The sequence below is a fragment of the Phalacrocorax carbo genome, chromosome 7 (genome assembly GCF_963921805.1).
Source record: "Phalacrocorax carbo chromosome 7, bPhaCar2.1, whole genome shotgun sequence".
Taxonomy (NCBI): domain Eukaryota; kingdom Metazoa; phylum Chordata; class Aves; order Suliformes; family Phalacrocoracidae; genus Phalacrocorax; species Phalacrocorax carbo.
The window spans coordinates 2,189,995-2,205,000 of NC_087519.1; the positions used below are offsets into that span (position 1 = coordinate 2,189,995).

Sequence of the window (15,006 nt, forward strand, 5' to 3'; positions counted from 1 at the left end):
TTCTTAGTAGCAGATGCCAAATGTGACAAATTATACGCGGGGGCATTTTGGTGTGAAGTTTCGTCTGCCGGGATTGGAGTGTCAGCAGTAAACTCATTTATTTCCAGATCTCTAGCTGGACGGGAACCAAGGTCGAAAGGCCAGTGTTTTATCCACCGAAACACTCAGCCTACCTTTAACACCTCAAGTCATGCGAGAACCAGCTATTCTGCTACCTGCTCCCCAAGTTCCTTAAAATACCACGTCTGCGTAACCTACATTCGTACCGAACACATGCAGATGTTTCTGGCTAAATACGTCAGTAGATACTTGGGGCTACGTGGTTGTCACTTCTGCAGCATTTCCGACGGTGGGATATTTTTCAGAGCCCAGAAGAGGGAAGGAAAGGAGCGGAAGAGTGTAATTAACATCAGGAATAATCTAACGCGTATGACGTGACGTTTCCTACCTCTCGCCAAGCTTTGCACTTGGTTGGTGTGGCTCTCTAAAGGGCCGTGCAGAGAAGTGTACAGGTAGCTGGAAAAACAGGTTAATCCTTTAACCGTAACTGTAATTGCTTTCTCTCTAAAACAAACATAAGAATTTTTTCCTCTCATTGCTGGTCTCTTGTCGATCATAAGCTAGCAGAGCACAGCAGTGTTTTGGGTAGATACACACACATACGCACATTTCAAATAGCTAAGGCACAGCAGCATGAAACGTAGCCTCTACCTGTTCACACCGAAGGGACTCAATTGAAAAACTAAACCCATTTATTGTTCCCTTTTTCCTCTGTACACTCCCAATGCATTTTTATTGCTTTTTCATAAAACACTGCTGCAAATAATCAAGCATGACCATTGACATCCACAAGATTGAGTTTTAGGAACCATTAAATGAGCTTGCCCTCTTGGGAAGGTTCTTGCTCAGGTTGGTCTAAAGGTAATTATTCAGCAATTCCTACCTGTGGTTTTACCTTGTTCCTATATAAGTCTCTGAATCTCATACACTAGTAAGGTCACAGTTTCTGTCTCAGTAAAAGTATACCCTAAACCAACTTATCCACGGGACAAATTATGGGGGGTTTGGGTACACATGCGCACACACGTGTGTATATCCTGAGACCAGCTTCTTCTGCGTGGAAAGTCTTCAGAACTCCAGAAATTTTCAGGATTAAAAAAATAGCTGTTCATACGTTTAAGTCAATACATGAGACACTGAAGAGAAATTCCCAAAGAAAAAATAAAGTCTTGTTTCATTCTGAGCCTTTGGAGTTTTCTACTTCATTTGTAGAAATAGCAAAACGTAGCACTGAGGCATAAGGTAAAGAAATTCAGCGCTCGAGAAGCAACGATCTTCATTGTGTTATTTGATCAAGCTGAACGTCCTGTGAATTTTTAAGGTTGTGCCGTAGCAATAAATAGAGGGATATATTTAACCAGGTGAAAAAAGGAGGGAATAGAAACAACTATATAGGATACAGGTATTAAGCGCAAGTTATTTTTTCCATGGGAAAAATCTGAAAATGTATTGACACTGAAATGCTTCATAGCTCAGTGTTAACACTACACTAGCGTTAACTGATGCTGCTGAATGTTTCTAGAGTACGAATTTAAAAAGAAGAAGAAAAAAAAGAGGTCTCTGATTTGTGGAGTTTGTAAAGTCCTTGAGCTAGATTAAACTGCAGTCTTGTGAGACCGAGTAGCTCTGTTGGGGCACTTAACAGAAATGCTCAAGAAACTCATGGAAAGCTTCTCACTACTTACTCATGAAGCTATCAGAGTCAGGATTCATGAGTACAACTAATTAATTTTTCTTTTACGTTTCTGCCCGACTCATCAAAATAGGCAGGTTTTTCAATGCTGCCTCCTATTTGTAAAAGCTGGATTTGCTCTGGAAAGTCTTCACTCCTCAAGCTTCTGATGAAATTGGAATAATACAGTCATTTAACTAAAACCGATGGACAAAAATCAAGTTCTTTTTCTCCCCAGTTCAATACAGTTAAGAAAAAAAAAGAAGCCAAACCCCACACCTAAGTCACTACTACACTGAGACAAGCTATGGAAATTTTGAAACCAAAATTAATTTATTTGGGGTTATGAGGAAGGAAGGGTTAGAAACCAGAACTGATGCTTAACTACAGAGCTTGTGACCACAACTGCTCCGGTACAGCGAAACCCAGTTTACAGCAACCACCCAAGGGGCTGGCAATAATTGCTTTCCTAGAAGGGATACTCTAACTAAATAAAGGTCAAACAAAATAGCCCTGGAGAGCTTAAGGAAAATTTCAAGGAGTTGCTTAAGTCAGGAGGACTGCCTGCTGGATGCATTCCACGGTGCGAGTTTTGCCTAGCCACCCTTCTCCGGATGCAGAGCAGGTACATCTAAAGCCAAAAACCACGGGATCGAAAAGATGGGAAGCTGACACGCTGAAAAACACAGAGCTGTCGGGCTTGGCCTGCTGGGATCTTCGCGGACAGGCTGCAATCACCTCGGCGTTTTACTAAACGCTGATCTGACTAGCAATCAGGAAAAATGACATTTTTAGAAGGCTTTAGAAATGCTGCTTCTGGAACACAGCTGAAGAAGCAACCAAACAGTAATTTCCTACATAATACATTTTGACAACAAGATAACAGGGAAATGAGTAACTACAGGTTGGAAGAATCTGGAAAACAATGCCACTGCTCAGCTGACTGCAAGGAATGCAGAAGTATGCTCTGATCAGAGCTCTGGTTTTCCTGAAAACCTAGACCCACATTTTACTGCAGAGCCCAGTAACCCACTGCTGACCACACTGAAAACGTGGAGCACCCCCATTTACCTTTTAAATTGAGACTTTTCTAATGCCTTAAAAGGAAAATGAATAATTTTAATCAAGGCTACAGTTCCCATAATTTCTGCTTGGAAGCAGAATTTGATGAGTGACTCTTGCAAACATCAGCAAAGAGGACACTTAACTGGACCACGTAGGTTACCTGGGAGCTTGAGGGAGGTTTGGAGGCTGAGCAGGGAACTGTTAACATTTTTTGTCAGCTAAAACAAACAAACAAAAAATCACGGGAGGCACTCTGAGACGGTGAGCAGCAGGAGAGGTTAAAAAGCGTACTAGTTTTACTTGCAAGCTTTAGGTTTCATAGTCAAGCCACTAAGTGAAATCAGGCGGCCTGTATTTCTCCGATGCATCGTTTCTGGGGTCTGTGACACTAAACGTATTATTCTGGGGCTCTGTGGTTTGTGTTTCTAAGCTATCACCTGGAACAGAGCCCGGTCACAAAAACTTTTCTTTTTTAAAAATGCACCTAGCTCTTTTGAAGCCTAATCTCGTTGCCGAGTAGGCTGCACTGTGAATTCTTTGGCTGCACGATCATGAAACACAGGACCACATCTAGGACATCTTCCAAGCCAGGCACTGGCTCCTGCTTCCAGCAGGACTCCATTCTCCTTCCTGTCGGAGTGTTTCTGGAAAGGCTGCACGCACAGCAAGCGATGCATGTCCTTCCCAATAGGGATTCATCTGCACTGCTCAGTGCTTCCCATACAACATTTCGGTGAGTTGGAGACAAACTAAGTTGAGTGCTAGAATATTAAATTACTCTCAGCTCTCAAATAACAGCAGCCTGCCCTTATTGCTGGCTGTGTTGCAGGACGAACTACATTAACAACTCCATCCTCATCTTTGGACCAGAAGCAGGAGTCTTACCATGGTGGGGGATACCGCTACCATTAGGACCGTTGCTTAAATGAGCGTGTCTTATTTGTAGCTGGACCAGATTTCACTATAAGTTACCACATGTTAAAAAATAAAGGTCCTGGCAGGCGCGTATCCTATTCACACAATGTTCCTCGCTAATTTTGCTATTAAAAAAATAGTCCCAGAACCAAGGCCATTAAAAGCCCAATAACATAATTTAACCACAAAAAAACCCCAACCAACAACTCAGGGGTAGTTTACTGTGATTTGAGAAGAACCGTGCCCGACATCTTTTTGTTAAATTATCCTGCTTCTCAAATCACTTATTCTGCAGAATTTCTGCAGGTAAATTTAAGCCCTAGAAAATGAACAAACAGACTTTTTAAACTGCCAAAGCGACCTGTTATGTCTCATGTATTTCACTAAGAGTTTAAAACCAGACTCGAAGATCTCACTGCTGCAGAACATCTCACAACTCCCACGGACAGTTTTTATTCCATAGGGTGGCACCTTACAGTGTTTGAGAAAAGTCCAGGATAGCAGGTAATACAGACACAACTTCTTAACTAGCTTTGTCATCGATAAATCCTGTGAAATAATGATTACGAATAGTCATCAATAAATCCGATGAATTAATGATTATGAATGAACAGAACATTAACCTTTGGATTCCTGCTCTGTTTTGGTGGAACATGGAGTAGTCCTGCAAAACCCAGTGACTCTCAATGTACTAACCAACTATTATAAAGAGTCACAGCGTCCATTCCCTAATTTAAAAAAACTTCTAGGTTCTCTCATATCAGGCTCTGGAGTTTTTAGCTGGGTCCAGGGGTGAAGACTGGGGTAAGCACGCAGCCAGCACAGACCCATTTTCCAGAAACGCTCTCTTCCACAGAGCTGTTTAATCACAATTTTAGGAACCAAAACTCCAAACCATTCTCTGTCACACAAAGACATATTAAGGAATTTGAGGAAAAAAAGACCCAGAGTTTTCAACTGCAACAGCTTCACCAAATTATTGCTACGGCGTGAAGCTACACGGGGACTGAAGACCCTCGAGGCAGGTCGATCCCACCCTTGCAGATCTGTTCCTCCCATACCCGACGACACCACGGCTCACACAGAAGCAATGCCATCAGAGGAGCACCGCTGCACCCTCTCTGGAGGGAGAGGCGAGCCGCAGATCATCACTCCTTGCTGTTCTGATCGTCTTTAAGATAGGGGGGGAATTCTGCACCAGAAGGTCCTACGGGGATGGCTGTACAGCGCAGCTGCAGGAGGGGGGCTCCGGTGAGTTTTAGAACCTCCCCACAGCCAAGGGGAAAATTTGACCCAAAATAATCAGCCTTACAACATGAAGCATTTCTAATCTTTAATGCTCGTGGTAGCAACAACAGCTGTACAGTACCAGACAGTAAAGAGACTTTCTGCCTCAAAAGGTCCCTGCGTAGAAGGAAGAGCGCGTATTAGCCAAATAAGCAGGTCCCTCTGTTACTCCTCAGGAGGCACATCTTACAAGAGACAAAGCGAGGAGGCAAAAGGCAAAATAGTCACAAGTTAAACACATTTTGCTTTGAGGCCTTTGTACACAGGACAGGGCTGGGGGTGGCAGGAGGGTCTGTTAATGTCAACGCTACCCATCAGCTAGAACAGAATAATCCCTAATATAAATGGCCTCCAAGACGCCGTCATGCCAAGATTTTTGCACTTCCAGGTGTGGCGGCTGCAACCTAAACGCTATATATCTTATTAAATGACCCTCTAACAACACACACGTACCGAGCAAATAACACTACAGAGTCAATCCATCCTCCTCTCCCCCCCAGGCTCTAAATGTTATGGCATGCAACTTCCATTTAGACACCGAGTGTGTTGCAAAACCAAGTGAGTTGCACTTAAAGAACTTTCAGCTGAGCTGTGCTCTGTAACCCAAAGTCTTAACATGCCCACGAGCACAGTGCGCTCTGAACCACCAGCTCAGGAGAATGATGGCTCCACGGCGTACTGCGGAACATAAAATAAGCTAGAACAAGTAAATACCAAAACGTTAACGTTAAAGCTAGCTCTGCACTCCGACGTTTACAGTCTGCACAACGTTCCTTGGTTAAAGTTTTTGTAAGAAGACTGGGGCAATTCTAATCCCGAAGAAAACAATGAAAGCTGCAAGAAGCTCTACCAGAACGTGCAGCTCTTTAGGGCTCTGTTTAGAATACTGAGCTTAGATACAGGCACTAGAGTAGCAGCCCATTTAAAGGTCATTTATCAAGCAGTGGCAAAACACAAGTGTAAATATGAGCACCTTTAACTTCTTTCGGATGGAGATGGCCTTTTGCTGCTGGTACATCCAGCATCGGTGCTTTGGAATTTCCATGCCTTGACTAAAGATGTACGTAACAGGAATAACAAGATGAAAGAAGCAGAACCGCCTAAAAACCTCCCACAGAACCAGACCACCATAAAGAGCCGGGTAAAAGAGCTAGCACTGCTGGTGGACTGGGAGAACTTCTTTCCTTTACATAAAGGACACTCGTTCATTTTAATTTCGCTGCATCCCTCAGGGCCCAAACATCACTTTTAAAAAGTTCGGCTTAGGCAGTAAGTCATTCTCTAACAAAAGGACGAAAGTGTTCACCACAACGGGTAAGAGCGGCCGTGTAGCAGTTCGTACATGTACAGACGGAGATACATCCCAGACAGAGTGTTTGGGCATCACACTGGCCGTGAGCTTACATCCAGCTAAACAAGCGTGGCACACGGGACAGGCTGCAACTAGCTGACGGGTCCAAACGGACACGTTAACACCCAGCGACTCCAACCTGATGAGCCAGCAATGATGTTCTGCCAGAGGTTGAGGCGAGTCTTAAAGTTATGGCTTTTTTCTCTCGTCCAAACTTCCTAATTACCATCATCACCTTATTAAACGTTAAAACCAAGGCAAAAGGGACAGCAGTCTGCCCCCGGCTATCGCCTCACTGTCAAGGGTTGCGACCCCTGCTTACACCTCAATGCGGGTGGGGAGATGGGAGCCGCAACGAAGTGGTTCAACTGAGAAATGTTAGCCACCGAAATTCAGTCTGCTGTCCACACCTGGATCTCCCACATCTCAGCTTTTTTTTGTTTGGTCCTTCTGATCAAACAAAAACGATTAGATGCCATCCGGATGCTTTCCTGCTTACGCTTTGGTCTCCTCTCCTTATCAAAACACCCTTTTGCCTACCTAAACTGCATTAAATATGCCCTAAATATGCGCTTAAGAGCGCCGCCACTTGAACGCCTCTGTTCCAACTCATCTGGCAAAGGCACGGGCTCAACTCACGCGACGAGGTTGAGGCTTTAGGGCTGAAATAGCTGAAAGGACTGGCCTTTGAGACGATCGAGTCTTTTGAAGGCTCGATATTAGGAGCAGAAAAACAGCATAAAGTGGGACAAGGCCAGTTCATGTTCGACAGCTCCAAGCTGCAGAAGGCAACTTGTGCTCTGAGGATGTTGGGCATTGTGCTTCATTAGGAAACAAAATATAAGCTTTCCACTCCATTAGGAATGACTTTAGGAGTGAAAGCACATAAGACGACGACTCACCTCATCAACAATGCACTGCAATAACTGGAGAGGCTGCAATGGAAAGAAGAGAGGGAAAAAGTATTAGCCTATATGCAATATCTTTACAGTGGAGTGGAAAGAAAAAATCATTAATGCAATAAAATATAGCAAGATTAATCAACAGCAGCAAACTCTTATAAAAACATTGAAGCTCAGGATGTTCTATTATTTCTAATGGTACCTAATCTAATACAGGCAGTTAAAGGTTTGCATTTTCTTCAAAATGCAATTTGCTAAGTTTAAAACAAGGCATTCAAGCATGCAGAGGAAGCAGCCATCAGGAAAAAGAAAAGTGAATTTTTTTCTGAACTCATAAAGCTTACCATTAAAGATCCCTGGTTTTTCTGAATCTGAAAAAAGGCAATATGTAATTAGCATGTCATAATCAAAATGACTCACTTGGACACATTATGATCACTGAGAGAAAATTATTGCATCGCTGGTGGCAATTTGTGGGCATGTGTTAACACAATTTACATAATGAAAATACACAAATGTTAATAGCTCGCTTCTCATTTATAGGCGAAAGTCAGCAGAATGTTAATTTCACACAACACTTTTTAGTACCCTCCAGGTTGTATTAGAATAGGAAGAAAAACCATAATCCATTTCAAAAGGCTGTTTACGATTCAGATATAAATAATGTTTTATATTGCTAGATTGTGAACACTGGGCTTAATGTTGCAATCATTGCTAATGTTATGAAGCTCACTCTTTTTAAATTAAAAACCGATTTATTTAAAATTGAAATTAAATCATAGTCAGAAATTAGAATTTTGGATTACTGCCAGACTCTGCTCACAATCCCTTTTTTTGTGAAGAAAACTTTAATTATGTGGTTGAAGTATCTACCGCTGCTCAGGAAAGCCTTTAATACTCCACTTTTACCCAAGTTTCTTAGACATTCCAACCCAGTTTTACTTTGACTATAAGCAAAGCGTCGCCATCTGTGAGGCTGGAAAGTTTTATGAACTTTGTACGGTTTTAAATGGCAAAGGAAAGACTTGTTATCGGTCGCCTCTGAGCCTTTCTTCAATTTCTTAACACCATTTCAGCCAGGAAATTAATTAATAGTTTGTAGTAACGGACCATTCGATTGCTTACAGAGAGCTACAAAGTATTCTGGCCCATGGTGGCAGAGCACCTTTCGATGACAAAAAGAACACAGGCAGAATTACAATACACACAATTAAATACAAAACACGGGGCAGGTACTTGGTGCAAAACGTCTGACTGAATTTAGGGATGCTGGTATTCTGATAATTTGTATACGCTTACTATTTCTAACGGGTGTGGATAATTAGTTCTGTGTTTTTCCTGAAGAGACCCAAAGTTGCTTGCAACCCAACACCATCACGATGCAAAGAGAACCCAAGTCCTTAGCGAAAATGTTGTCTTCTGTTCTAATGCAGTTTATTTGGCTTGCCCCTTACATTTAATATTCTCTGATGTGTAGTGCCACGATGATGAATGTTGTAGGGCTGCCATCAGCCTTGGAAGCGCTCTCCCCCAATACCCAGCCAGAGGCAGGATCCTCTAGTAATACTTTACCGGTAGTAAAAGGGAATATAGGGGAGGTTGAAAACTAGCACCAAGAAAATAGCTGCTATTATGCACGTGAAGCCTTTCGTTATTGTATTAGGAGTGCACAAGCACACACACATAAAGTTTCTGTGTATAATTCTGTTTTTTCCAAGGAAGAAAAGGGAATAATAAATAGATAGAAGTAACCCATTATATTTTTTTAATGGTCAATGTCAACCTATTACCATTCAACAGCAGAAATTTGCTGTGTTGCATTATCGCTAATAAGCAAAATATTCTGGGGATATAAAAACTCTTTTTCATACTTCACTTCCAGATGCTGAATGACAAAATAGACTCAGCGTATTCAACAGGGACGATTCGGAGCTCCTTTAGATGAGCGCACACGAACAGGCGGTTCAGTTTTTCATCCAAACAGAGTGATCGGTCACATTTCCTTACCGGGAAAATAGGTCTTGTCACGAAAAGGAATAGAGGTGGGATCACGTACAGTGGCCTCAACACAGATATGAATACATCCAATTTCAGAACAGGATTTAAAATATTATTTCTAATAAAAGCGCTCAGCGCTTCTAATGAAAAATAAAGCAGCGCAAATTGAAGTATTACAGAATTCTTCCTGCGACATTGCAACCCTCCGCCAGAGCAGCGGGCCCAGCTTCGGCGAGAGGGAGAGACGCGTGCTCGCTCGCACACCCATCGTTACTGGGTTTTATTGCCCAATTTTGATGGCGACATATTATTTTGAGATCATCTTCATAAATTTTGCATTAAGGTAGCTGTGCCAATACCTGGAATTGATTCAAAATGCTTAAGACACTCAATTACTTTTTAACACCGTTGCCCGATGTAATGACATATCTGCTATTTTCCTTGCGTTTGATGATGCAACATCATTGTAATTGATTCATTTTCTCAATTAAATAAAGCTACTGTGCTTTCCTCTACGCGAATGCCACAGAGACTCCCCAGTTCGATGTATTACCTATTTTCTCTGCCTCAGATATATTGCTTGTAAGGCTGCACTGTGCACCTCTGTTAACTCCACTAGAAAATGCAATGTTACGGCCGTATTTTTCAAGTTCTGAACAGCAAAGAACTTCGCTGTATTTATATTAGGCATATTTTTCACTGTTAAAACTATGTTGTTTACCTTTTCCAAGATCACATTATCGGGCAGCCCCTGCAACTATAAACCAAACCTAACTGACGACAACTTTACAGTCGGTGCTTCTCCTTTTGCACACAGTTCATGAGAAAGTGAAGCATCCACTTTTATAGCACATTAAGAACAGTTTTAAAAGTGCTCAACATAAAATGTTTCATCTTCCTGTTCACCCCCGCTCCTTTTTTCCCCTCCCCTAACCGTCTGGTTTTCATGCACTACTGGGAGACAAGAAGTTTAGGAGGCAGTTTCATCCCGAGGGATCCAAGTGCAGTGGCTGCAGCAAACAAGTTGGAGCATTTGGCACGTCGCATCCCCCGCGGGATGCTGAGAACACTCGGGGGTCAGGAAGGAGGCCGTCACTGCCATGTTTTTGTGCTTTCCACAAAGAATTTCAAGCGGTGAAATGGGAGCAGTGACGCAACTGAAACCCCTGCTTGAAAGGCAGACAGTAAAGGCAGAGCGTGCATTTTAGGAGTATTGAGGAACGCTCTGATGCGCTCATCAAACCGACGCTCTCATCCTGGAAACAACCACCAGCGTGCTCCCTCAGCCAGAAGAACGTGCTCATCGCCGGAAAACCCAGCTGGTCAGAAGGTCTCGTAAGCTTTTCATACGCAACCAAAATCGTGGGAATTTGCAGAATTAGATCAGCTGTTTGATATTTTTGAACCTGTATCGTATTTGCTGTGGCTTTGCTTACTGCATGTGCTAGTTTATAATTTGAAGAAGCGGGGAAAATGATAAATAAATCTATCACGTTAATAGCCTGTTTCTCAGGTCATGAAATATCAGTGGTATCTGGATAAACTACTCCATGAAGCACATTCTCCAAATGGCTTTTTTTTTTTTTAGGTTGGTTAAAAATGCAAAAGTTTGCCTCCTGCTTCATCCACTATTTAATGAATGCCTCTGGTTATGAAAAGCAACTTTTGACAGACCGTCAGGTTATATTTCTGTCTCCATGGAGATACTTTGGACGGGAAGTGGCTGAGAAGACCTCTACCATCCCTTTCACATTATATTCACAAGCACAATCAGCGAAACTCAAATGAATCCACCCCGGGTAACTTAGAGGAGTCACTAGCTATAGCTTTAATTTTCGCTTTTACTCTCTGGAATTAGGACTTGCCCTGGAGCTCTTGTTTGAGAGATTTGCAGGTGACCCAGGGTTAGATCTTCCCATATCAGTTAACAAATTTTCTCTTTACATATATACTGCTTTTCAAGCCAGTGATATTTTTTTTAATAGAAAAATGCATATAGCAACAAATCATACAGTTATGATTTTTAAGGGAGGCTTCAGGTAGAACATTTATTTTCCTAATCCAGGGAACGGTGAATTTTAGAAGTACATACAATTTGTTTTTAATCTTTATGAATGCCGGTTAAGTTTTATTGAATAGCAGCAACGACAAACATTGTCTCCTACTGACAAATGACCAACGCACACCTGCTTTGTCTCTGCCCTGATAGGAATGGAGAAGGCATATGCAGGGGTGCTGCATTTCCATGTGGTCTTCACCCCCATGGGTTTTACTCCTCCTCTGGAATGAAAGCATGATCTTCAGACATATTTTACAAAGTCTTGCAAACTGAATGGCTGTACCTCCGAAAGAAGTCAAAGCACCAAAGCCGGTAAGACTGACCCCACTGATTTGTCCCTGATATTCTGAACACCACCCCCTCCCCAATCTCAATGTGTGGATTTTGCGAATTCCAAACTTCAATCGCTATCACAAAACAGAGGACAAAAAAAGGATTAAAAAATATTTCAAAATTTAAAAAAAAAGACAATTCACAACAACCTTAATATTAAATATATTCTTACGAGTATATTACGCTGGTTTTCCCAGAGGTCTACAAACAAATTTATATAAAGAGATTATTTCATCCACCACTGAACTGCAGCCACTTCTCACAGAAATCTGTTTACCAGAGTTTAGTAACACAATTCAACAAAGTGGGCATGAAAAACTACACATGAAATTTCAACGCTGTTGAAATTATGGCGGGAGCCTAAGAAGCCAACAATAACTACCAGCCTGGAGCAGGACCAGGTTGCTCGTGATAACACATTCCTCCACCAGCAGGAATGTGGGACAAGCAAGTCCTAGGAAAGACAGTAAATTTAGCAAAGCACTGTTTAAGACCTTGCTTTGAGCATCACAAAGAGTGCAAAGGGTAGAACAAAGGAGCGCGGATAAAGGAATGGGGTTTAGTTCTAACCAGTTTTTGCTTCATGTCACCCATGTTCATCAAGTTTAGTGGAATGATCACGGTGCTAACAGCGAGGAATACCAGGAGAAGCTGGAGGACACCACAGAAGAGGAAAAGCGATCACAGCCAAGCAGGAGTAATGTCATGATGCTACAGACCCCTCCTCCCCGCAAAAAAAAAAAAAACCCCAAAGGACAAACACCATAGTGGGGTGTCCAGGAGTACGGTCTGAAGACACACAAGGTTATCCTTCCTCCGTGCAGCACCGGAGTGCTGTCCTCTAAGCCTGTGCAGCCCCAGAGAGCTGTGGGCCAGCTGGAGGAAGGTCTAAGAAAAACCACAAGAACAGTCAGAAATCTAGAAAGGAGACACTGAAAGAACTGGGGTCTTTAGGCTGAGATGCCTAAAGGATGACACAGTCACCAACACTCCTGCATCTCTTCTCCATGTTCATTACACACACAACTACCACTGCACCCTGCAGTGAGGAAAACCGGAGGAACAAATCATCTAAAGAAACAAGAGCCTCCAATACCAGAAGGGCTGAAGAGCATGAATGAACGTCCATCAAGCTGGTGGTCCTTCCTCATAAGCACACCACTGCAAGTCCCTTCTAGCTTGAAAAGAACAGGGAAAAATGTCAACAGTTCAAAAGAACAGGTTAAAATACGTGAAAAGAACGGTTTAAAAGAACAGGTAAAAATGTCAACGGTTAAAACCTGTCACTGGAACCCATCTAGAAAAGCCCTGAGCTTTCTCCAATGAGCTGCAAAATTGTGGTCACTACACATGACACAATTCTAGGGACATCTGAAAGGAAATCACCCAAAGCAGCAAAAATTCGGGTATACGAGTGGAGTTTTCTAACTAAACTGAGGCGCTGAGCACGTCTGATCAATGAAAGGTACGATGCTATGCAATGAGCACCCTCTCTGATGTCACTCGGCTGCCCCACCGCAGGTAGCGTAACACTCCCTTGTGAATTAAACCCACGGTTCCATGTGACCGGCAGAAGGACAGCTGCTGTGGAAGGGAAACACTTGCCTAGACCTCGAAATCATTCACTCTTATTCTGGCCTTTGGGGGTCCTCACTACAATGAGCACCCATCACTCAGCAGAGGACGACAAGATGGTCGTACGTGCTGTGTGTGTGCTGGAAACGGCCCTCAGCCTCCGGCGGAGACCCCTGCATTAGCAGTGCGTGGACATAGCAAAGAGCAAACGTTGGGACTGCTACGTCCCGTGAGGTACGTACAACCTCACAGAGCCGTGAGGAGCAGGCACTCTCGCTCCTCAAACGGGCCGAGAGCCACAATTCATTTCTGAGCTCCTACAGCCGCACGCTTGGTCAGGGAACAGGCAAAACGGAGCAGGGATCTGCTGCACCCTTGTCTCCATTCAGCTCCACTTCCCAGGTGACCTGGGAGGAACCATGCCTCCTCCTCATCCCAGCCCAGAGAGCCTGTTCAGAGCACAGAAGATGTAAATTTTCAGTAAATCCAATATTTGCTGACAGTTTGCAAATGGCCACCTAAACCAACCAACCACACAAATCAATCCACCTACGGCCAGCTTTCTTCCTAAGGGAAGCAGATCTCCCAGGTTTACGGTTTCGCTCAGGCAACTCATTCAACGGCACCAACTGCAGGAACTATAAACGGGAGAGATGTTTCTTTCCAAGCACTAGAGGAACATCTCCCATTCCACAGAAGCACCAACTCGTGCAGGAGATCCCAACGTATCTGCAAAACCTCTCAGAAGATATTTCAGTATTTCCTCCCGGATGGGTTTTTTTTCCCACCCCCTCCTGGTAAGTAGCTCTCATGGCAACAGACATCATTTCATTTCAGGGTCTCGCTCAACTTCCGCACTCAAAAAGGTCTCAGCACCATCGGTCCTGTGCTGCGAAGGCGAGGTAACAACAAAAGGGCTCGTGGCATTAAGCCATTTTCTTATTCGGTACAAACTGCGAAGGGTGTCAATGCCGTAACTAATTGGAAAACACAAACTTGCATCCCGACCGCAAAGACGCGCCCAGGGGCGATCGCCCGGAGCGGTTCGTTTTCCCGCTGCAGCAAACGGAACTGGTCGCAGGTTTGAAGGCGACGTCAGCGCGGCCAGGTGTGAGGCGTTACACAAGAGCGGGGAACAGGCACAGAACACGTCCTGGAATGACGGTCACAAAACGCAGCCTAACCCCCGCTCCCTCAGACTGCCTGCAATTGTTAGGGTTAGAAAGCAAAAAAAAAATATACATCTGCCTTTCAAGATTGTAAACTAATGATCCACTCGTAAATCATATTAAAAACCTGTTATAAAAATCAGGATTTTCTAGTTGCCTACATTTCCAAGCTTGACCATATTATTCAAACATCAATTTTACATTAAAAAAAAAACCAAAAACAGACAGGAAGACTAAAATAAAAAATATAAATATGTCCTTATACTTCAGCTTCCTAACAGTTTGCTTGTTTGGTTGGGGTAGTTTTTTTTTTTTCTTTCCTTCTTTTTTTTTTTTTTCTAAAATCTCTCCATTTTCAGAAAAGAAAAACACCTCTGGAAAAACTAAGACAATTCAAATTTTACAGCGAGTTTCTAATAGACAAATCAAATTTAAGTTCAAACTTATTTCTGGCTAAGGAGAAAAAATAACAAAGCAAAATGTATCCGAAGTATATCATCTCATGGATGATACATGTAGTGAAACCTATGTTAAGAAATTGGTAAGAGTTTAAAATAATAGCAGATGACTTAAAATATTGCCAGTGATTTCTGGAATATATTATAAAAGCAAAAATATTT

The 15,006-nt window shown here is 42.8% G+C and overlaps 1 protein-coding gene across 7 annotated transcripts in view; it reads right to left on the reverse strand.

Moving 5' to 3' along the window:
- The window catches only part of MAP2K5 (mitogen-activated protein kinase kinase 5), a 142,995-nt gene that overhangs the window by 34,281 nt on the left and 93,708 nt on the right, over positions 1 to 15,006 (reverse strand). For 5 of the 7 annotated variants that reach the window (XM_064456037.1, XM_064456034.1, XM_064456032.1 and 2 more), the window contains 2 exons: positions 7,597 to 7,623; positions 7,253 to 7,285 (listed from right to left, as the gene is read on the reverse strand). The exons of 1 other annotated variant lie outside the window; for it this stretch is intronic. In XM_064456037.1, coding sequence (XP_064312107.1) covers positions 7,253 to 7,285; positions 7,597 to 7,623 — 60 coding nt within the window. Of the gene's footprint in view, positions 1 to 5,154; positions 5,697 to 7,252; positions 7,286 to 7,596; positions 7,624 to 15,006 lie in introns of those variants that run through there. One more of the 7 variants, XM_064456038.1, reaches the window with a different exon arrangement.